The sequence below is a fragment of the Sarcophilus harrisii genome, chromosome 3, assembly GCF_902635505.1.
Source record: "Sarcophilus harrisii chromosome 3, mSarHar1.11, whole genome shotgun sequence".
Classification (NCBI taxonomy): domain Eukaryota; kingdom Metazoa; phylum Chordata; class Mammalia; order Dasyuromorphia; family Dasyuridae; genus Sarcophilus; species Sarcophilus harrisii.
The window spans coordinates 239198415-239221954 of NC_045428.1; the positions used below are offsets into that span (position 1 = coordinate 239198415).

Sequence of the window (23540 nt, forward strand, 5' to 3'; positions counted from 1 at the left end):
ACTGAGAAAAACTAACCAAAAAACATCATTAAAGGTAACTTAAAAATACTAGAAGCAAAGACAAAAGATCTGGGTTGGTCAACTATGCATATAGTACTTGTGGATTAACCAACAACCTAGTATACCTTTCTGGTTGTCTGTTTTTGAGTTGGCAAATTTTGAACAATAAAAGCAGACAAGAATATAATGTAGTGAAATTTTTGCTTTTTTGTGACTGTCTTCCCACTGAGAGAAAGAGCAGGAGAAGGTGTTGGGGTGAAAAACAAAGAATAATGAAGGTATTTTATTAGCTTTGGAGTTGTGAAGAAGCCTAGGGATTGAATTTGGAAGGAGGAGATCTGGAAAAACATGAGAAGTAGAAAGTAAGAGTTTTCCTCCCAAAGCTTGAAGAAAAGATAGGGAATCTGAAAAGGAACAGGACAAGAAGGTGAAAGATCCAAAAAAGAAGTAGAAACAGAAAAAAAGATAAAGACTCAAAAAGGAGAAAAACATAAAGGACTTAAGGAAAAGAAGGTAGTTAATAAGAAATAGTTAAGAGAAAGGAAAAGAAGTTAGATGTTTCTAGAAGGGTGTATTTTTGTCTCCACACCTAGCATACCATCTGAACAGAGTAGAAGTTTAAAAAATACTTATTGAATTAAAGAACAGTAACCACTGAAGTATGAGATACTTCCTAAAGAGAAGGGAACTAGATGTTGTGAAGAAGTAGTTTCTTTTCTAAAATAATCAGTTTATGTTCTTAAATATGTAAATTGTTTATTATTTTTACTAATGATTATTTTTTTAAATCATTTTTTATATTACTTTTTAGTAAAAACCCATTGTCAATCCTTTCCTCTTTTTATTTTTTCTTACCCACCTATCCCTCCTTCTCAATCTAGCCTGTTATCATACTCTCTGGAGTTGGTGGAGTATCACAAAATGATGAGAAAGTTGGTACAGATGAAAGTACTTTGTGAGTATATTTTTCATTTAAAAAATCTTACTTGTTTTCATTTAAAAGTGCTAAACTCCTGTTAAGTAATGTTCTTTTTTGGTTCAGACTAGTATATTCATTGGTATAAGGAGCTGTCCCTTTAGGAAATTCTCATTAATAATAAATATAATTCTTATATAGCTTACGATTTTTAAAAATTACCTATGGCACTAAGGGGTTAAATGACATGCTCAAGGAAACTCAGCCTATACCTGTCAGCAGTGGAGCCTGGATCTTCCTGGCCCTAAGACTAATAACTCTTTGTCATACCAATCTGCTTCTCATTTAATTACCTAATCTAAAATCTATGAATCTTTACAAGAGAAAGAGTATTGGATCTGAATTCAGATTAATTGGTTTTGAATTTTGACTGTACTTATTAATTTTTTGTTTTCAATAATTAATTGAATCGGTTTCCTCATCTGTGAGGAATTTAGACTAGATTATCTTCAAAAATTCCTTCTACTCCTATATCAGTGAACCTATGATTTGTCTTGTATTTAAATTCATACAAAATCTGATTTATACCATTCTTCCAATTTTAGGAATCTTTCTAAGCAGAGCACTTTTTAGAAGGATAATAAAGTATTACTGATATAGGAAAATCCCCCCAAACCATTTATTAGACTAAAACTAATAACAGATAGTATTATGTTCCTTTTTCTTTTCTCTTTCTTTCCTTCTTTCTTTCTTTCCTATTTTTTTTTTTACTAATAGCTCCATATAAGAACTTAATTTAATCTTCTATAAAAGATTTCTTGTTATGAACACACATTTTTAGGAAGAGATGAGATTTCTAATCAAGTTTCCTCAGAGACAACAAGTTATTTGCCCAGTCACAAAGACTATAGGCAGAACCACCATACTAGTTCATCATTATATGATGTGATATCAGGGACTTTCACACTCTTGGTTGCCCTTATCTAAATTTTCTTCAATTTTTCATTGTCCTTCCAAAATTATACTTAGAACTGAACATATTTCTTCACCTGTGGTCTGACAGGAGCAAAATATAGTAATATAATTCCCACAGTATTTGACATTTATACCTCTCATTATATTCTAAAAAAAAATCACACTCACTAAAAATAAAAATAATTCAAAAATAGGAAGAAAAATTATATCTAAATAAAATATTTCTGTTTAGCTTTCTGAATGATAATAGTTGGTCATTAGATATTGAATAATGTGTACATTGATAACAAATTTATAGATACAATTTTGTACTGATTGCTTAAGTTTTAAGAAATTTATATCATTAAGTGGATATTGGAATCTTTTTTATTTTTCTATTTTTAATTTTATCCCTTTAATATAGATTATTTCCCAAGTTAATAATAATCATATTAAAACTTTTTTAAAACTTTCATTATTTATTGCTCTGTTATGCCACATAACTTTAAAACACAAGCACAACACTAAAAATCAATTTTTAAAACTTACTTTGGGAAACTAAAATAAGTTCTTCCACACTGTCTGACCCAAGATTTTTAGAGATTAATTTTAATAAGCCTAGGAGTGAATATCAAAATGGGGGGGGGGGGAAATAACATTAGTTTTTGTGTTGATTTCCATTTGTGACAGGGTGTTTTGTGTTTTTAGATTTTTCTTGCTAAGAATTTGCATACTTCAGATTCATTAAACAATTTGATATTCACAAAAATCTACCTTTTTCTCTACAGACTTCAATCAAATTCTTATGACCCATTTGTAGTACCCGAATATCTTCGAGATGAAGTAGAAGAATTTGAAGCTCTATATGAAAAAAATAGTTCAAATAATTGTAATTATCAGAAGTTATTGGACAGTAACTTAGATCCAAAATGTGAACCATTATATGAGTAAGTACTTTAATTGTTCTAAAATTGTGGGCTTCTAGTAGTACCAGTAATCTTCTGGTTAATTGACATTTTGAAATTTGAGCATTTACCAATTAAGTCATTTTCATAAAATGATCTTGAATGTAAAATATATTATATTCCTTTATCCAGGTATTATAAAGTATTACTTAAGGGTATTCTCTTAATGTTTGTCAGTAATATTAGGTTATTATTAGATATTTCCAAGTATGCAACCTAGGAAATGTACCAATAGGGTCAATAAAGTAATTTCAGTCATGATATGATGTTCACCAGGTATACATATGAATGGAATAATTCTGTATATAATCTTTTAGCCATATCACATAATTATAGTAAACAAAACATGCTAAATGATCAGTTATCTTATTTTTAGAATAAGAACCTGACAGCCAAAAATACTCTCAAGTTATTCTAGGATACACAATGTCCAAAATGTGAGAGATGATAGTTTTCCATACTGTACACTAGGCAAAACATCCAGTTCAGTCTGGGTACCACATTTCAAGAATATCATAAGCAATTTTAATTCTATCCAGAAGAAAGCAATCACAATGTCCAGAAGTATGTGAGAGGAATTATACTTGATTATCCAAGAAAAAAAAAATTTAATGGAGAAAGTAAGTTTTCAGATATTTGAAGGATGGTCATATGGAAGAGGGATTAGCGTTATTCTGGTTGGCCCCCGAGAGTTGAATTGGGAACAGTAGGTAGATACTGAAGAGAAATAGATTTTATTACAACTTTTTTTTTTAAATTAGAACTGCCTAAAAGAGGAATAGGTTGCCTTCCAAGGCAGTAGGGTCTCATCTACCTCTTCAAGCAGAGGATTTGGATGACTACTTATTAGGGAATTCTTAGATCTTCCAGCTCTTATGTTACAGTTTATTTATGCTTTATGGAGTCATGGAAAATTCATATTAAGGAGAGAATTTTTCAGTGTCTATTCATAATATGAAGATGACTTTAGATTCTTGAAGGGTTGTTCAGAAGAGTCAAATCTTACATCTTTAAAGTACTGAAGTAGAAGAAACATTTTCATTATTATTAGTCAGATCTAAAGAAACTTTATTTTCTTTAGTATTTCCTTAAACAAGGATACAAGTAAAGAGAGTACATGGGCTCGAAATGTTAACTTATCAAGAAAAACGCTGAAGATGAGAATCTAACTTATTTTCTCTCTGCCTGTTCCTATGACTATCTCTCTTACATCCATGTCACCTAATCCTACATCTGTTTCCTGTGTACACACTCGCGCGCGCGCACACACACACACACTTTGCAAGCCAACTCCATTGTTCTCAAATTTATTTCCAAATTGGCTCCCTACCATCTCTCTCCCTTCTTCAATTCATTCTTCACACAAACACATTACTATTCCCAAATCACAGATCTGACCAACTCCTGCTCTGGAAATTTCAGTAACTATCTCAAAGAGTAAAATATAGAATCTTCTGTTTGACTCTTAAAGCTCAGAGAGAAGAAAGGAGTCAGACTTGAATTGTCAGAGCTGAGTTTGGCTCCAGTGATTCGATATTATTTCATAATTTGTAAATAATTTCAGTAAGCCTAAATTTATTAATTGTGTACTTTATGACACTGGAGGGGGAAGGGGAGAATTGCAGAAGTGAAAACCATCCCTGATATAAAGGAGCTTACACTCTATACAGGGAGACAACATGATTTGTGGGTCAACCATTAGTAGCTTAGGGAATCAGGAAAGGTGTTATGTAGAAGGAAACTAAGAATTCTGAGAGCGGAAGAAAGCAGTACAATCTAGACATGTAAGACATGTAAAAGTCCAGTTTAGATTATGTGACATGGATTTGTAATGAGCTCAGTCAGGCCCATTGTCTCATGACATCCTCAAACTTGGTTCAGCAGTGCAGATTATCACCCCAGCCACAAAGGAGCCCCAAGGGTAAAAACAGAGCCTAGTATGGAGGGTAGAGCTGGCCACAGAGAGAAAGTGGAGCCAAAGTTGGAGTGGTGACTTAGGAAAGTGCTTCTTGGTGGGGGAGTTAGAGGCCAGAGTAACAACAAATGTGGTATGATAGGTTATGATCAGGTAAAGGAACTTGAAAATTCTTCATTGTGGCACATATGTAGGTAAGAACAAGGCTGTAACCATCCTGGTGTGTAGCTGAAGTGAAGAGAGTGGGTTATAGATCTGAGCAAACTGAGGAGCTGGAAGATAGTGGTGTTTAAGGGAACATCAAATAGTACTAGATGAGGGCAGGTATTGGAGTAGCACGAGAGACTCTGAATGAGGTACTAAGTTCTTCGTAGGCAACTGAGGACGCAATACTCCTCTAATTTAAATTTGTAACTTGTTAAATTTTGAGGATAATTGAACTTAACTATGTATGATGGCTTAATTTTCCACAAATGTTTAAAGTGGAGGACTATTGAGAACTTTGTTTTCTAAAGCCCCAGACTGGGTAAAACAGGATTCTGTTTGTATTATTGGATGTATAATATTTTCACGTTGTTCTCTTTTCTCATAAAAAAGTGATTGTGATTCTAGAAGATATTCTGTAGGAAATAGGATTTTTTTATGGTTGTAGGAGCAACTGAAGAAATACTGCTTCTTTCAAACATTTAAATAAAGGTTATAGATGGAATGTATTTTCTATAATAACTTTAAAATATTTTTAAAGCTATTTTTCTCAGATCCTGGAAGAACATGGTCCTTTGGAAATTGATGACAAATTATTGGTTGGAGAATATGAACATTTTCCTGAAGAAGCTAGGAAAATTGTGGAGGAAGCAGGAGGCTTAAAATCTTTTTTGTTAGATTCTCTTCGTTTTATTATGATAGACAATTATATTGGATTGATGAAAGATGCTGTTCAACTTAAGAAAAATAAGACCACTGGAACTGATGGGGAAGAAAGTACTAGTTTGGATGAGAAAGACTCAATGATTTTCTCTCCACGCTTTCAGAAAAATGCTTCCCAGCTCAAACTACAGTTGAATCCAGCAGCTAAAGAATTTAAACCAGTAACTTGTAATTCTTTCATACCAGCACCTAAAAATAAAAAAACAAATAAGACTGCAAAGTATGTAACAACAGGATATGTGTCATATATTCCTTTTAATACAGTTTTTTCTAATCAAGGATTTGACACCAGTAACACATCAGTGTCTTATGCAAATATGTTGCCACAGTCATCTCAATGCATTAGTTTATATACAACTGTATCTGATATATCTTCTGATTATCCAAAAAAAAGAAAACTACCATTGGTGTCAGCTGTACCTCCTATGACAGATAATGACAAAAGAGATAATTTTGACTCTGGCAATTCCGAGGCATGTAATGTAAAATCTGAAAGACCAATGCTTGAAAAAGTATGTTCCTCTGGTAAACCTAATTGTGAAAAAAAGATCCGTCAGAATACTCAGAGAACAACTCTGAAGGCAGAAATATGTAAAAATAATACTGCCAAAGATGCATGCCTTGGAAGTAATGATCATTGTGATCTTGGCACTAGTAAACTAGAACGAGAGATGAAAAATACGACTATCATCAAAAATACTCCATGTATACGAATGGTTGCCATACAGGTAAGTCATTATATTAGGAAAGTGTCTATTACTCATATTGAACATGTGAAATTTGTATCCTGACAGTTTTTCTTGAACTGTCTTAGAATGACCTTAGGGTTTGTGAAGCTATACATCTAAGATGGCTTACGGGTTATTCCAAAAGAAAGGGGAATGAGTCAAGTCAATGTCTACAATTTCCTTCAAGACTCTAAATTCTTTAAAAGGATGATAACCATTAAGGTTAATTTGCCTTTGTTAGATTTCCTTTTTTATTTTCTAACAGTGAGTGAAATTAATAAGGAAATGAAGCAAAAATAAAAATAATGTGTTTTATTACTATTGTTTTAATACCAGCTTACATAAATCTAGAGAAATCACCAGGAAGTTGGCTACCTTGAGATAAAAGTGTTTTGCCAGAATAAATCCATGAATTAACTTATTTAATGATATATGTGGTCTGCATAATTGGACAAACTATTGAACTTCATAAAATTCTATGTCTGTTCAAGTAGTGAACCAAAATGGTATTTTAGAGTTTTTTGATAATAATCACCAACATTCAAAATTCACAAGTATAAATAATTTTAATAGGTATAAAATTTGGCTAAATCTGATTTTTTAAAAAGTCATTTAAATTATCCCTGGTCATGTACTGAGGAAGAAAAGTGTTTCCCAGAAAAAAAATAACAAGCTTTGAAATTTTGACATGAATGTCTTAAATACTATGGATTGAAGCAAAAGTTTAAAAAAACTAAACTTTGGACATATAAGTAACTGAAAGATGAATTGATATCAGTATTTTTAAAATCTCATTTGTCACCATTATTTTACTTATTATTTCTAAGTTTTCCAGTTAGTTAATTATCATGGATATTCAGTATTGTTAAATAAGCAAAATTTCTATAATCTTTTATATTTGAAAATCTTTTAAAAAAATTCTACTGGTGGAAGCTCTTTTATTACAAGCAGTCCCTTAATTATCACTAGTTATTGTGGAAGCTTTTTTATATTAGAAAAAAGAGAAACATTACTAAAAACACATACATCACATTTCTGAAGAAAGCCTTGGAAAATATAGCTTAATACCCCACATAATTGGCTGAAAACTGAATTGTGAATTCTGTTGCTGATTTTTATAGTAAAGTTGTCTGATTCATTCAGCCTCCATGTGCTTGTTTCCTGCACTATAAACTGCTTAGGGGGATGTAGATAGGGACTTGATTTTACTGGTGTAAAGAACTCTAAATCTCTCTCCAACAAATTAGCTCCTTCTCTGCAACAAATAGGCATTATATCAGGTATTCTTAATTTGGGAGTCTATAAACTTGTCTGTTCATTTTTTAATCTTTTGGTAATTATTTCATATAATTGGTTTCTTTTGTAATTCTGTGCATTTAAAAACATTTTGAGAAGGGTTTAAAAAACAAACAAACCCAACCTTAAAGAGTTGTTCAGAGCAGTGAGAGGACAATTTTACCCAAGGCCACATAGTCAGGATTATAGGAGAAGCAAGGCTTTGGTCCAAACCTTCCTTTCTCTTAGTCTCACACAGAAACATATCATGTTTCCTTTCAAGCAAATTCTCTCTCTACCACATCATGTTGCCTCTCTTTTCTTAGTTATATTGTTTAAATTGCTTTTATCAACATTAATCTGTGGAAACCAAACAAAAAAAAAAAATAATAATGCCTTAAGTTAAACATTCCCTAAGGACAACTTTGAAAAGCATCACAAACTAAATTTCTACCCCAAAGACTAGATTTATACTGGAAGTAATCAATGTGAAGTCTTTTTTAGATTAACATCCAACTTTTTTCCATTATTTTTCATCAACTGATTCAGGGGAAATTCTTATATTGAAAATAACTTTATTGTACCTTGTTAATTTGAGGTAAATAATCTCATTTTGAATAATTTTTAAATAACTGATGTTTGTGTTGTGCAACAGGTAAAAACTGACTTAATGCATCAGGAGGTTAATACACTGCCTTTTGGTCCATTTGAAACCCAACAAGTAAGTCCAAACTGTGCTAAAATAAAAAATTTCGTTGTTTATAAAGAAAAGGAGGTCCTAATATTACTGTATTGCTCTAGAGATCTATTATTTTTAATAATGAAGTAACAACTTCAATATGTTACAAAAAGGAAATTTTGAATTATAATAAGATTTTGCAATCTAATATTTTGCATGGGAAATAATCAGATATAAGTATGTTGATAAAATATAGGTCTTCACTTCCCTTTTAAAAAGATGGCATAAAAATTAATGAAGATAATGAAGGACCTTTGTTAATGTTTTAATTTGGTTCTGTCTGCATTGCATTTTCCCCTTTTGATAATAGAATTCAGTCATTAATGCTACTTGAGCGAATATGGGAAAAGTGAGGTTTTTTTTTTTCACTTAGTTATAGGAATTTTTAATAAGCATCTGTTTTGTGAATTTGGCAAATGAAAAAACTCTTTACACATAAAACGTGTTTTTACTGAATAATATCTTTTTGAACATAAACCCCACAAATAATTTGTTATTATTGTTAATGTTAAACTGAAGAATTACATATTTATTAGATACAAAGCACTGTGTTTCATTGAAATAGATTTTTAAAAATTAGATAAGGCTTGATGAAAATTACAACACATTTTAAAGGCAAATTTCTTAGCATTATTTTTTTTTTGACATAGATATTTTACTAGACTAATAAATATAAGGAACTAAAGTCTCCTAGACGCTGAATAATTCTGGATGATAAGCCCAAAGCCCTAGTTAGATTTTTGTTTTTGTTTTTATTTTTAAAGGAAATCTTGATGCTAATTAATTGCAACCAAAATATGTAGCTTTCCTTGGTGATTTAGACGAATGCAAGTTAATTTAGGCAATTTTTTTTTCTGTATTAAAGCTTTTTATTTTTCAAAACATATGCATGGACAATTCTTTAACATTAGCCCCCTTGCAAAACCTTTGTGTTCTAGTTTTCCCCCCTTCTCTCACTCCCTAACCCTAGATGGCAAGTAGTCCAATATATGTTAAACATGGTACAAATATATGTTAAATCCAATATATGGACAATGAATTTTCTAAAGCAACATTATTCTTTCATTATTTACTTCAGCTTTATAAATTATAAAACTGTAGGTAACAAAAGTTAGCATTGTACAACTCGTGGTTTCTATATGTTTCCATCTCTCAAGTTATTGTAAAACATTCATAAGTAAACTGAATATACTTGACTGTAGGAATCTACAGAATAAAATAATACTGGATCACTTCTGTTCTATTTTTTTTTTTTTTAATTTAATAGCCTTTTATTTACAGGATATATACATGGGTAACTTTACAGCATTAACAATTGCCAAACCTCTTGTTCCAATTTTTCACCTCTTACCCCCCCACCCCCTCCCCTAAATGGCAGGATGACCAGTAGATGTTAAATATATTAAAATATAACTTAGATACATAATAAGTATACATGACCAAAACATTATTTTGCTGTACAAAAAGAATCAGACTCTGAATTATTGTACAATTAGCTTGTGAAGGAAATCAAAAATGCAGGTGTGCATAAATATAGGGATTGGGAATTCAATGTAATGGTTTTTAGTCATCTCCCAGAGTTTTTTCTGGGTATAGCTGGTTCAGTTCATTACTGCTCCATTAGAAATGATTTGGTTGATCCTGTTGCTGAGGATGGCCTGATCCATCAGAACTGGTCATCATCTAGTATTGTTGTTGAAGTATATAATGATCTCCTGGTCCTGCTCATTTCACTCAGCATCAGTTCGTGTAAGTCTCTCCAGGCCTTTCTGAAATCATCCTGTTGGTCATTTCTTACAGAACAGTAATATTCCATAATTTTCATATACCACAATTTATTCAGCCATTCTCCAACTGATGGACATCCATTCAGTTTCCAGTTTCTAGCCACTACAAAAAGGGCTGCCACAAACATTCGTGCACATACAGGTCCCTTTCCCTTCTTTATAACCTCTTTGGGATATAATCCCAGTAGTAACACTGCTGGATCAAAGGGTATGCACAGTTTGATAACTTTTTGAGCATAGTTCCAAACTACTCTCCAAAATGGTTGGATTCGTTCACAACACCAACAATGCATCAATGTCCCACTTTTCCCACATCCCCTCCAACAATCATCATTATTTTTTCCTGTCATCTTAGCCAATCTGACAGGTGTGTAGTGGTATCTTAGAGTTGTCTTAATTTGCATTTCTCTGATTAATAATGACTTGGAGCATCTTTTCATATGACTAGAAATAGTTTCAATTTCTTCATCTGAGAATTGTCTGTTCATATCCTTTGACCATTTTTCAATTGGAGAATGGCTTGATTTTTTATAAATTAGAGTTAATTCTCTATATATTTTGGAAATGAGGCCTTTATCAGAACCTTTGACTGTAAAAATATTTTCCCAGTTTATTGCTTCCCTTCTAATCTTGTCTGCATTAGTTTTGTTTGTACAAAAACTTTTCAGTTTGGTATAATCAAAATTTTCTATTTTGTGATCAGTAATGATCTCTTCACTTCTGTTCTAGAAGAAAACTAGTTGCCAACGCTCTAACCAGCTAAATTTGCTGAAATTCAACTAGCTAAGTTACCTCCAGTTATGAGGGTTAATTAGCATGGAATAGGTAACCTTTAATTATACAACTATAGAATTCATCATCCTGGGGATGTTTATGTAATTCTGTAATTAATTATAGGGTGATATTTTACGAATGGAAAAGGAACATCAGGTGTTACAAGAGCAACTTAAAGAAGCAAGGGAAAAATATGAACAGTTAAAATGCAGAAGTACAGAGGAAACCAGAGAGGTGGAAGAAAAACTGAAAAGAACAATAGAAGAAAATAAGGTAATTTTACCATCCAAAATAACTGTAGTTAACTATACCTCCATGAAATTTTTAGAATATTGATTTTTTTTAAATCTATCAATACTTTCCTTATAAATAATATGCCAACCAGTAGCAGTTTTAAAAGCATGATTCTTGGCCCTACAGAAGTTGAGAAAATAAAGTAAAAAAATTTTAAGGAAAAAACCCAAGAACCACATTAACACTGGTAGAATGATTCTAAAGACAAGAATAAACAAAGTTAGACAGGCCACTTAGAGCACCAAAAAGAGCTCCTAAGAAACTTTGACTATCATATTTTCTTGTTTATTGAGGCCTGGTATCCAGCTATCCAGTCAGCTGTGTTTCTGGAGTAGAATTCATTAAGCCTTAAAGAGCTTTAATTGTCTTGAGCAAGGTCATAGTCTTAGTGAATAATCCAAGGGAATAATCATACTTCTCTATCTAGGAGCATATCTGTGTCTACAAGAAAAGCCATGGTAAATAAATATTCTTGTCTTGACAGCCTTAGTCACTCAAGTGCTTGTTGGGAGCAAAGGTCCTACTCAGTCATAGGGAATTTTAGTAGTATTTATCTTTAAGATCCTCTTTAAAACAAAATAAGAAATGATTCTGTACTTTAGTCTGAACCCATTTAATCAGGAGTTTTTCTTATATCTAGCTGATATTAGCTTTATTGTATGAATTGAAGTTTTAGTTAAGGGGAAAGCATAAGTTAGTAGTATTGGAGCATTTTATATCATAAAGGTCCAGGCCAGCTAATCTGGCCTGGGGTTCTACAACATGTGACTTGTGCAAACTGAAATAGTGGGTTCTAGGGTCAAAGATAAAAAGATAGCTGGAAGTACAAAGGAGATACTAGAAAAGAAGGGATGGAAGGAGGGGAGAATGCCAAAAACAAAATATGTATTTGAAAATTTTACCTAGGGATAGCAAAGGGGAAGAAAACTTCTCCCTTCTACTTCCCTTTCTTGCCACACATAACAACTTAGGTACCTTTTCTCAAGAGACAAAATTTGTGCATTGCTAGTATTTATCTATTAACAGCAAAAATTCCCTTTTATGAGATTTTTATTCAATGGTGTTGCTTTTTAGATATCTCTAATGAGAAATAAGAATGATCTGTAATTGTGTAATTTGTGTATATTTTGGAATTTCTTGCAAAATGTGTTAGTGTATTTACTATTTCTTCTACATCCTTTTAAAATTAATTTATATTTATTAAGATTTTTCAAAATAAAAGTGATCACCATTTCCTTTTTTTTTTTTTTTTTAATTTTTATTTATTTATTTTAATAGCCTTTTATTTACAGGTTATATGTATGGGTAATTTTACAGCATTGACAATTGCCAAACCTCTTGTTCCAATTTTTCCCCTTCTTCCCCTTACCCCCTCCCCCAGATGGCAGGATGACCAGTAGATGTTAAATATATTGAAATATAAATTAGATACACAATAAGTATACATGACCAAACTGTTATTTTGCTGTATAAAAAGAATCGGACTCTGAAATATTGTATAATTAGCCTGTGAAGGAAATTCAAAATGCAGGTGGGCAAAAATATAGGGATTGGGAATTCAATGTAATGGTTTTTAGTCATCTCCTAGAATTCTTTGACTGGGCGTAGCTGGTTCAGTTCATTACTGCTCCATTGGAACTGATTTGGTTGATCTCATTGCTGAGGATGACCAGGTCCATCAGAATTGGTCATCATATAGTATTGTTGTTGAAGTGTATAATGGTGATCACCATTTCCTTAATAAGATAGTCCAAATTAATGAAGTTTTATAGTATATAGTAGAAGAAAATTGTACAAGTCGTTTTTCAAGTTAATGTAAATTAAATGTCTTCTTTAGTATTGTCAAGTATTGTTTAAATCAACTTTGTCATTAATTTAATCTTTGATCATAGATATCCAAGACTGAATTGAATTGGTTCCATCAAGATTTGGAAATAGAAGTGAAAAAATGGCAACAAGAAAAAAAGGAAAATCAAGAAAAATTGAAAACTTTAAGAAATAAAGTTAAAAAGCTTAATGATACTCATGAAATGTAAGTAGCAAAATTAAAAAGTTACCATATACTCATTGGTATTATTTAAAAGAAAAGTACATACATAATTTTAACAATTCTAATTACAATTTGTAAATTAAGCTGAATGAAATCTCCAAATATGTAGATTCATTTTCACCAGCACTATTTCATGTAAAACTCTGAAAAAAAATCTTTTAAATTTTATATCTAATTTAAACACTAACTAAATATGGAAAAGAATGAACTTGATTATCATTTCTAGAGAGGAAGTTAGGTATAATGGAAAGTTTTTTTTAAACTAGGAATCTGGAGGCCTGGATTCCAATCCTAGTTTTGCTGTCTTGTACAAATCAGTGATCCACTCTGGATTTCCCCGTCCTGGTTCTTTTGCCATTTAACCCAAATGACTTTGGGCAAGTTATTTAACCTCTCTTTGCTCAGCTGCACAATGAAGACTAGACTAGGTAACCTCTAAAATCTTCAAGTTTAAAGGTTTAGATAAGCTTTTTCAGCTAAAAATTTTCATTTCTTAAATATATATTCATATACTTATATTTATTACTTTTCTCTTGTGTCCTATAAAAATTTGTGTGTTATAATTTAAGGAACACAATATATCCTAAGATTACCCCCCTAAACAAAATTGTGAAGTAAATTATCTTCAGAATTTTCTATCTACCCTTCTTTCCCATGTCGTTTGTTTATACCCACCTCCAACCTTCCTTTTCACACGCACACTGGTGTGGCATCTGACATGAACCTATTTCTCTGTTATAAGAATTTGGCATGTATGTATCATATCCATATCCACATCCATAGATGGATCCATGATGCAAAGGAGTTAATACTAATAATTTTGTTGTTTAGTTGTTTCAGTCATGTCCAACTCCTTGTGACAAGGTTTTTCCTGAGAAAGATACTGGAATAATTTACTATTTCCTACTCCAGCTTATTTTATAGATGAGGGCAGCAGAATTAAGTGACTTGCCTAGGTTCACACAACTAATAAATGTCTGAGGCTGGATTTGAGCTCAGGTCCTCTTGGCTCTAAGACTAACAATTCTGCCCACTGAGCTGGTTGAGTTATTCCCAGAGAGAGATTTTAACTAAAGAAGTACAAAAGATTTGTTATGATGTAATGTACTAGATAAATTGTAAGGGTTTGTTTTAAAGATAAGCAGACCTTATCTATACCCCTTCCAGTTATGCCACATAAAATGACCAGCTACTCCGCTTAGGTATAAGAGTAGCCCTGCAAAAATCTTAATTAATCTCATTTAGTAATTAGGTACCTAGCCAGGACATGTGTCAAAATGTAGCATGTTGATGAAACCCCAGACTTTGGACTATTGTGCATTCTGATAATATTCTTTTTTATTACATCCAGACAGCTTGAGTCATTCTTAGAGAATTTTAGAAATTCAAAAACAATTAGAGGCCATTATTCTAAGACTGATGCACCTTCTAAGTATACATGGTTCTCATCTTTCAAGAACATTTTTTCCCCTATGTATCTATTTTGTAAGTGTATTTTCTCCTTCATTCCCAAGAACTATCAGCTCCTTGAGGGAAGGGACTATTTTTGCCTTTCTTTGTATCCTTAGCACTTATCACAGTATACCTGTATTATTGGCTATCTAAGTCTGCTTCCAAAGATCACACCAAAAATAGAACAGTAATGTTTCATGAAGAAATTTACCAGAATGAAATTTTCATTATACTGATGATTTAGTATCATTTATACTAAAGAACATATTATCTTTTTGATTGCAATTGTTGCATTGTTATTTTTATCTGTAACAATCCAGAGAAAAGCTATAAGCTTCTCTTTTACATAATGTTTACATACTTCAAAACAAATGATTTAAAGCTACATTCTTAAATTTGTTTACTTTTACTCAAAATTAGACCCTTTGCTCTTTTTTTTTTTTCTATCAAAAGCAGCTTCCTTTTTTTTAAAGGAGGAGAGGGGCACCTTTTTTCTGCCTAAGGCCATTTGGATACTTATAATTTCATTTGAAGGCGATAGAGAATTATCAACATATAGAACTCAAACATCAGAAGGTTGTTATACCTGTAGTAAATGATTTCTCTGGCCCTTGAGCCAGATGTTCCCCAACCTGTTTTAAAGACGTTTTATAAGGATCAAAAATTTTTGTTGTATTGTGTCTGCATAAGGTATGTTAATCCCTTCACCAGTTTAACAAATGTAATAGGTAACTATGTGAGTTCACACACATTCTGTCTGTTTGTCTCTCTCTCTTTCTTGTATCTCTCTCCCTCTCCGTTTCCCTCTGTCTTCTTCCCCCTCTCTTTCATCTGGCTCAATCACCTCAAATTGGCCTAACACTGGCAAATCTGAGTTCTTAGGAAAAAATGATCACTATGTAGCTACAAGATCTAGGAGTGGCCTTGTTATGAGGAAATACATCTTCTACTTAATTAATTGCATTTTCTACCTTTAACAGTGTAATTCCCACTTATACAATATCAACTACTAAATAATATACCATTAGATCTTAAGTGTAATCATTTACGTAAAGCAAAAACAATAATAATTTTAATATCACAGGTATCCAATATGAATAAATTCAGGAATAATCAATACATCACAGTCTAAACATTAACCTAATTCATATTCTTCCAATAGTTCACTAAGCAGGTGCACATTTACATAAACTCTGCAGGGAGGCATAGGACTGAAGAAAAAATTGTATGTTCAAGATAGCTCACAACTCACAAGCCACAAGGCCTTCAGGTCATTGATCCATTCAGGGATATCTATACTACATGAGTCTCTGCTAACTGCTCTTAGGTATCTCCCTGCTTTCCATTTGAGCAAATCCTATTCTAACTCTCCAAATCACATCTGATCTTAAAAGGTAATATAAAATTGAAAAAGTGTTAACTCTGTTCCTTCCTTTAAGCCAAAGAAGTCCAGAGCTTAGTAGCCAAGCTTTTTCAGGGAAATGGAGAAAAAAAACCAACCAGCCCTTCCCCCACTAGGATTCTGGGTTGTGCTGCTGACTAATTAGTCTAGCAGAGCCTCTCACTTTCCTCCTTTATTCTCTCACACTAGAGGGAGCAAAAAGTAATGCTCCTCTTAGAGTACCCCTCCTCTCAGAGTATCCCTCCCACATCCTAGATGTCACTGAGCTTCAGCCTGTATCTACCCCTCAGGGACTAGTGACTGAAGCAGTTCTCTGCAGGCAACTCCTCTTCTGTGGCACAGTCACAGTTATTCTATCATAGCAGGATTTTCCATCTCCTGCCTACTCTTTAACAACTATTTACTCATGAAAGGACCATCACTTTGTATTATTTTTAAATTGATAAGATTTTTAAATGATTTTAATTTAAATTTTAAAATGATTTTTATGTAAGTTCATATTCTTCCTCTTTGGACAGTCACACTATTAAACTATTATCACCTATTATTTGAAACTGAATTTATTTAACATGTATTTTTAACGTTTTTTTTTTTAAACTTATCAAAATGCTTTCTACCAACTTTCAGCCACCAATATTGTTTTATTTATGCAAAAGTAAATGGTATGCTTTTTTCAGCAAACTGTTAAGTTCTTATTTATTGTTGTTCAGTCTTTTTTTTTTTTATCATATCCAACTCTTGTGACCCTTTTGGGGGTTTTCTTGACAAAGAGATTCTGTGGTTTGTCATTTCCTTCTCCAGTCCATTTTACAGATGAGGAAGCTGAAGCAGACAGAGTAAGTAACTTGCCCAGCGTCACATAGCCATTTAGTTTCTGTGGCTACATTTAAACCCAGGTCTTTCTGACTCTAGGCTCAGAGTTCTATCCACCGCAACACTTTGTAGTTCTTAGAGGGACTAATTATGCTGATGTAGAATGATCTTTGGAACTATTCATTGTTGATTAGTCTTCAAAGACCAAAATTATCTTCTCTAAAATAATAGTCCCAAGTGCTTCTGAAGTGCTTGTTGGATTGCACTGAATTTGGGTTAAGTTAAATTTTTTAAAATATTTTTGCGTTTTGTGGACTTGCCTAATTTTTTTACATTCAATTTTTTGCCTTTCTGTGACTGAATGCCAATGTTAGTACTTTAAGTAAATTAAATAAATGGCATATTCTGGACCCCCTTAATCAATTAGTGTTTTCATTGGGATGTTACATTAATTTCTATGATTATCGGTTTTTGACTCCTCGATCAAAATTATTTTTGTTTCATCCCAGGGCTATGTATTTATATGAAGGCTTGAAAAGTGAGAAAATGTCGATTATTTAGAAAAAGATGAATTGTAAGTTTGCTGACTTCCTCAATTTCATATTCATGATACTTATCTTTCAAATGAGCATTATGGTGTTTTCGAGTACAATTATTGAAATTAATAACCATTTCATCTTTTCTCAAAATATGGCAAATGTCCCCAAAATAACAGCTTTTTCTTTGATCATGTGCAATATTTCAGAGCCTATTATCAATAACTTTGTTTTTTAAAAATTATTTTTTCTCAATTAAAACACCAAAAAAAGAATGTCTTTACATAACACAAAAAGAAAATTTCTTATAAAATTTAATCTCCATTTCTCACCACTTTTAAAAAAATAGATAACACTTTACATGTCACACTCAGTTCTGTCATGCTTGTCTGTGCTCCCTTCTGTTCTCTTCTATATATTTTAATTTTTTTAAATTATCAAGTATTTTTTTCTTCTACTTTCTCACACTGGAAAAAAATGACATATTTTTGCATAATCTGGCAAAATAAATTCCATACCTATGCTCAATATTGAACTATCATTTTGCTTATTTATTTCATCACCTCTTTGTCAGGAGATAGGCAGTATTCTGCATGATAGATCTTCTAGAATCATGGTGGAAATTATACTGAGCAGAATTCTGACATCTTTCAAAAATAGGTTTTTAAAAAAACCAAACAACAGTATCATTATGATTTCAATTATTTTCCTGATTCGGCTCACTTTACTTGATATCAATTCATAGAAGTTTACTCAAGTTTCTTAGAAACTATCTTTCATCATTTCTTTTAGCACAATAGTATTCCATTGTATTTGTAGACTATTGTTTAGGCATTCTATAATTGATGGGTACTTTTTTAGTTTCCAGTACTTTGCTATCATAAAAATAAGTACTATAAATATTTTTATACATATAGGATGTTTATTTCTTTGCTTTCTTCATGGTTCTGCTGTACATTTTCTTAAATAGTATTCCTTTTAGAGAGCATCACTGTTACCTCCTCCATCCTCATCATTAAAAACTGAGAGGAAGGGAGGGGAGGACTTTAAACATAAGAAAAGTCGAGCAAAAGTAATCCATATAGTGGTTATATTCAAAAGTATGTCTGTATGCCTGTATTCATCATCTTTCTGCTAAGGAGGTAACCATTATATAAACCTTTATTTTAAAAAAGTAAATCCTTGCCTTCTAAGAACTTATACTTTTTGAGGGAGACAGTGTATTCTGTGAGTATGTAAATTTATGCAAAACAAAAAGTAAATAATTGGCCCCTGGAGTTGGAGGAGGCAGAGCATGAGAAGAGGAAAGTATCATTTGTTTATCCCCTGTTCAGGAAAGTTTCATGTCCTTTGCCCTCTTCCCTTTCTATACTCTCCTAATTTAGTGACCTGTTCACCTATCAAGGATTTCATTGTTATTTTTTTGCATATGGCTCTATTATGTTCAACCCTCATCCTGAACACCAGTCTCAACTCATGTCCAAAACAGAGCTTATTATCTTTTTCCCATAAAATTCACCCATCTTCCTGGTAAACCTCTCTGTTTCTATTGAGGGTACCATCATTCTTCCAATCTCCCATATTAGGACCTTGTCACCCTTAACTTCTCATTCACACTTATTCCACATATCCAGTCATTGACTAAATCTGGCCATTTCTACCTTCCTAGTACGTTTCATATCTAACACCTTCTGTCTTCTCTTATACATTACCTCTCACCTAGACTATTGGAATGACCTCCTTATTTGTCTCCCTGCCTCAAATCTTTCCTCATAACTGCCAAACTCTTTCCTTATATTGATCTGACTGTATTATTCCTCTATTCAATGCACTTTCTACTTCTTTAAAATTTTATTTTATTTGAAAAAACAGTAAGAAAAAAAGAAAAACAGAAAAGGAATACAAAACAAAAGAAAACACTGTGTCCAATAGAACATCAGAGAGGATTCAAAATATATAATAACAAATTACCAGATCAAGAGAGAGAGAGAGAGAGAGAGAGTGTGTGTGTGTGTGTGTGTGTGTGTGTGTGTGTGTGTGTGTGTGTGTATGAAATTATATTCATTAACATCAATCTTTACTAACTTGTAAATTGTTCTTTGATTCTCTGCTGTGCCCCTTATTTACTTTATTCTTTTTACTTTTTTCATTCTCACCTCTATTCCTACATGTACATACATACAGACACACACAGACACATACACCCCACATACACTCATACACGTCTTTCCTATCCCTGTTGACTCTGATTAAATTCTGCTCCATAACTTGCCTTGCAATTACTTAATGTCCCCCCACCCAAAGATCCCTCTCATTTTCTTCTCTTACCCTTTCCTTCCCCATATACCCATCCTTCTCCCCTTATTTTTTTTATACATTTTGGAGGATGCTATATCCTTTATGATACAGATGTAGAACGTTGCCTGTTTAACCCATTCCCAATGTGAGTAGGTTTTTAGAACTACAAGCTCTCCTCACCCCTCTAATACCCTGGTGTCTGTTCTTCTGCACCTCATTTGTATAACATGACTACTATTTTTATTTTTACTCCGCCAATCTTTATTTTGAGCTACTCTAATGTTGATGTAAATCTTAAACATATAGTGTACATTTCCTGTGTTTAAAAAAAAAAGATTTGTCCATGTTAAGTTCTTTAAAATTGATTTTTAATATTGGGTTTTATATGTTAAATTTTCTGTTAAGTTAAGGTTTGTTTGATTTTTAAAAAGTCAAATAATTTTGCTGGATATGATGTTTTTGGCTACAGGTCTAGTTCTTTTGATTGTCAGTGGATATGATTCTAGTCTTTTATTGTGGCTGATGCTAAGTTCTGCACAATTCTAATTGTACCTCCAGCATATTTGAATTGCTTTTCCTTGTTTCTTGCAAAATTTTCTCTTTGATCTAGGGATTTCAAAATTTTGCAATATTATTCCTGTATGTTTTCTACAAAAGACCTCTTTGAGGTAGTGATTAGTGGATTTTTTCTGTTTCTATTTTCTCTTTATATTCTGTCACTTCAGGACAATTTTCTTTGATTATTTCCTACATTATTGTGTTAAGGTTCTCTTTTTGGACACAACTTTCTGGCAGTCCAATTTTTTATATTTTCTCTTCTGAGCTATTCTCCTGATCTGTCATTTTTCTTTCACATTCTGTTCTATTTTCTCATTCCTTATTGTAGAGGTCCAGAACCCTGGAGAAGTATACTTGAAACAAGGATACTTACAACGTGTTAACTCGGTGGAATTGATGAGATTATGGTTCTCCAGTTCACATATACTTAGTACTTAATATGGTGATGTAATGATTCTCTAGTTCACACATACATAGTGTGCTGTAGTAATGTAATCATACCAAGGTATTTAAGGGCTGAGAATGACTAGAAATGAGATATTCCATCCTTGATCATCCTCCTGGTGGCTCTCCTGCCTCCTGTACTCCTCTACTAAGATTAAGGCTGGGTCAGACTGGTAGACTGTCACAGACTGCAAGAGGAGACTGAGAGAGACACAGACTGAGCCTGGATCAGACTGACAGACAGACTGTAAAAAGATGTGAAGGAGACAATAAAGACTCTAGACTCTATTCTTGTCCATTCTTGTTATGTTTATCCTGCTGAGACCAAGGCTGCCCAGAGGACCTCCAGCAAGCTAGCTTGAACATTACACTTTATAATCTATTTTGTTATTTATTGGTCTCTTCATAGCTTCACTGGCTTCCCTTTGTCCAATTCTAATTTTCACAGAATTATTTTCATCTTTGAGACTGCTACTATAAAAATAAGTGCTATAAATATTTTTATACATATAGGATGTTTGTCTCTTTGCTCTCTTTATGGTTCTACTATACTGTACCTCCTTTTCTAGTTGGTAACTTTTTTTTTTCATAATCTTGTTTTTCTTAGATGATTTTTTTTTTTTTACTTTTTTATTTTTTAGTTTTCTCAATGTCTCTCATTTGATTTTTAAAAAAAAAATTTTTTTGAGTTCTTCTATAAATTCTCTCTGGGCAGGGAGCCATTTCATCTTACTCTTTGGGATAGAAGCTTTTTTTTTTTTTTTTTTTTTTTTTAATTAAAGTATCCTCCTCTGAAGATGACCCCTGGTCTTCCCTGTTCCCAAAATGTATTTCAATGGTGGAGTTCTTCTTTGCTGCTTTTTTTTTTTTTTTTTTTAAATAAGAGATACTAGTGTAAGCACTTCTAATCTTGGAATAGGATGGTGGCTCAAGCTTCCCTTCAGCTCTCCTCTCACCAGGAACCCCAAACCAAGAGCTCCACACTCCTGCAAGTGCAATTCTCTCCCTCACTGTTTCTACACTGGTCAGTGAACTGGTTCCTTCTTATGTAGGGCTGCATGTTCCTAATCAGCTGAGGCTCACTTCCGAACAATTCTGGAGTGAAAGTCCCTGTGGTTTCCAGCTATACTCAGCCAGCCCAAGGGATCCTCACTCAAGTGTCCCTTTATAGCCAGCCTGGAGATATTTGCACTTCAGGCAGGTTAATCCCCAGCCCCTTCAGATCTTCTGTGATTAGATTTGAGGAGCCCAAGTTCTCTTGATTTTTCACCAGTATGCTTGCCCAGAGATGCAAATTTGTTCTATCTGTGGAGGAAATCTGGAGAGCTTCAAAAAATTTACCAACCTTTCTATGTGATCTTCCCAGAATCCTTCCCCAACTTCCTTACTTCTTTAAGGAAAAACTACAATTCATGCGTCTTTCCAGACTCAAAAAAAAGCTTAACTGTAACTATAATGCATAGATGCATGAATCTTTCCAGACTCATTATACAGTTACAAAAATGTGTCACTCAAGTAAGTAGGTTATTTATAAACATGTAGTCCAAAACCAATTTGTAAAGGAAATAGAAGTGATTTCCATAGTCTAGAAGAAAATTGGGATATGTAAGGTTAATTCTAGCTTAAGGCATATTATTTGTTCACATGAAATCTAGTTATTCTAAATGTACATATATGTGCATATATGTATTTATATTTTATTATGGAGAGAAAGAAATATGTCTCTCCTGTTAAGGATATAAGATTCTTGAAAACAGGAATTGTTTCATTTTTTATTTTTTGTCTTTGTATCTCTAGCACATAGTAATTGTTTAATAAGTTATGTTGACTAATTTGTGTAAAATATGCTTCCAGCTGAGATTTGAAGGTATCTAAGAATTTCAAAAGGAATTAGTAAAAAGATATTATAGTCCAGTCATGGGGAACAATAACCAGTGTAAAGAGCAGGGGAGGAGGGAAGAATGTTGTATATAAGAAACATCAGAAAAGCCAGTTTCATTAATACCTATATAGCAAGTATAGCTTTCTTTGATTTCTATATTTTATTTTATTTTAATATTGAAATACTGTAAAGTTACCATGATATATGGATTTTAGGATAAAGATAAAGTTGGTGGTGTTTCTTGGTTATAAAATAGAGAGAAATTTGTGTACATTGTACAATGACTTTGAATTATTATTCATATTGTTGATATAAATTGTATGATTTGATCTGATATCTGTGTTTTCAGTTAAAATTTAGAAAAACTGAGGCTTCTAATTTCTTTTCCTTCTCCTTCCTAAGCTGAAAAACCTCAAAGGGTTTTTTTGACCTCTAAGTTCAACTAAATTTCCTGATTGTTTCTCATAGATATTCAAGAAATAATGAAGAAAAGGATCAACAGTATGCATCACACTTGGATGAATTTCTCAAAATCAGGTCAGTTTTTAAAAATATTTGTATACTTAGAATAATATCTGTTTTTTTTAACTTGATCATGTGGTGCTGTAATGATTACTTCCCTACTGAGGTTACCTTCTATCTAATATATATATCTTAAACATACCTAGTTATTTTCATGTTTGTTTTTCCTTTAAGATTGTGAGTTCCTTGAGAAGAGGGGCTGTTTACACCTATCTCTATATTTCTATTGTACATATTAAGTATTTAATAAATACTTATTGGCTAAGATGAAAAATTCCCACTTTACACCTATTCCCCAGCCTCAGTGAA

The 23540-nt window shown here is 32.5% G+C and overlaps 1 protein-coding gene across 5 annotated transcripts in view; it reads left to right on the plus strand.

Annotated features, from left to right (window-relative positions):
* TTC3 (tetratricopeptide repeat domain 3) overlaps positions 1 to 23540 on the plus strand; it is a 170764-nt gene that overhangs the window by 120089 nt on the left and 27135 nt on the right. For all 5 annotated transcript variants that reach the window (XM_031959270.1, XM_031959268.1, XM_031959271.1 and 2 more), the window contains 7 exons: positions 882 to 955; positions 2659 to 2817; positions 5496 to 6405; positions 8336 to 8401; positions 11104 to 11253; positions 13167 to 13306; positions 23178 to 23246. In XM_031959270.1, the coding sequence (XP_031815130.1) occupies positions 882 to 955; positions 2659 to 2817; positions 5496 to 6405; positions 8336 to 8401; positions 11104 to 11253; positions 13167 to 13306; positions 23178 to 23246 (1568 nt within the window). The remainder of the gene's footprint in view (positions 1 to 881; positions 956 to 2658; positions 2818 to 5495; positions 6406 to 8335; positions 8402 to 11103; positions 11254 to 13166; positions 13307 to 23177; positions 23247 to 23540) is intronic.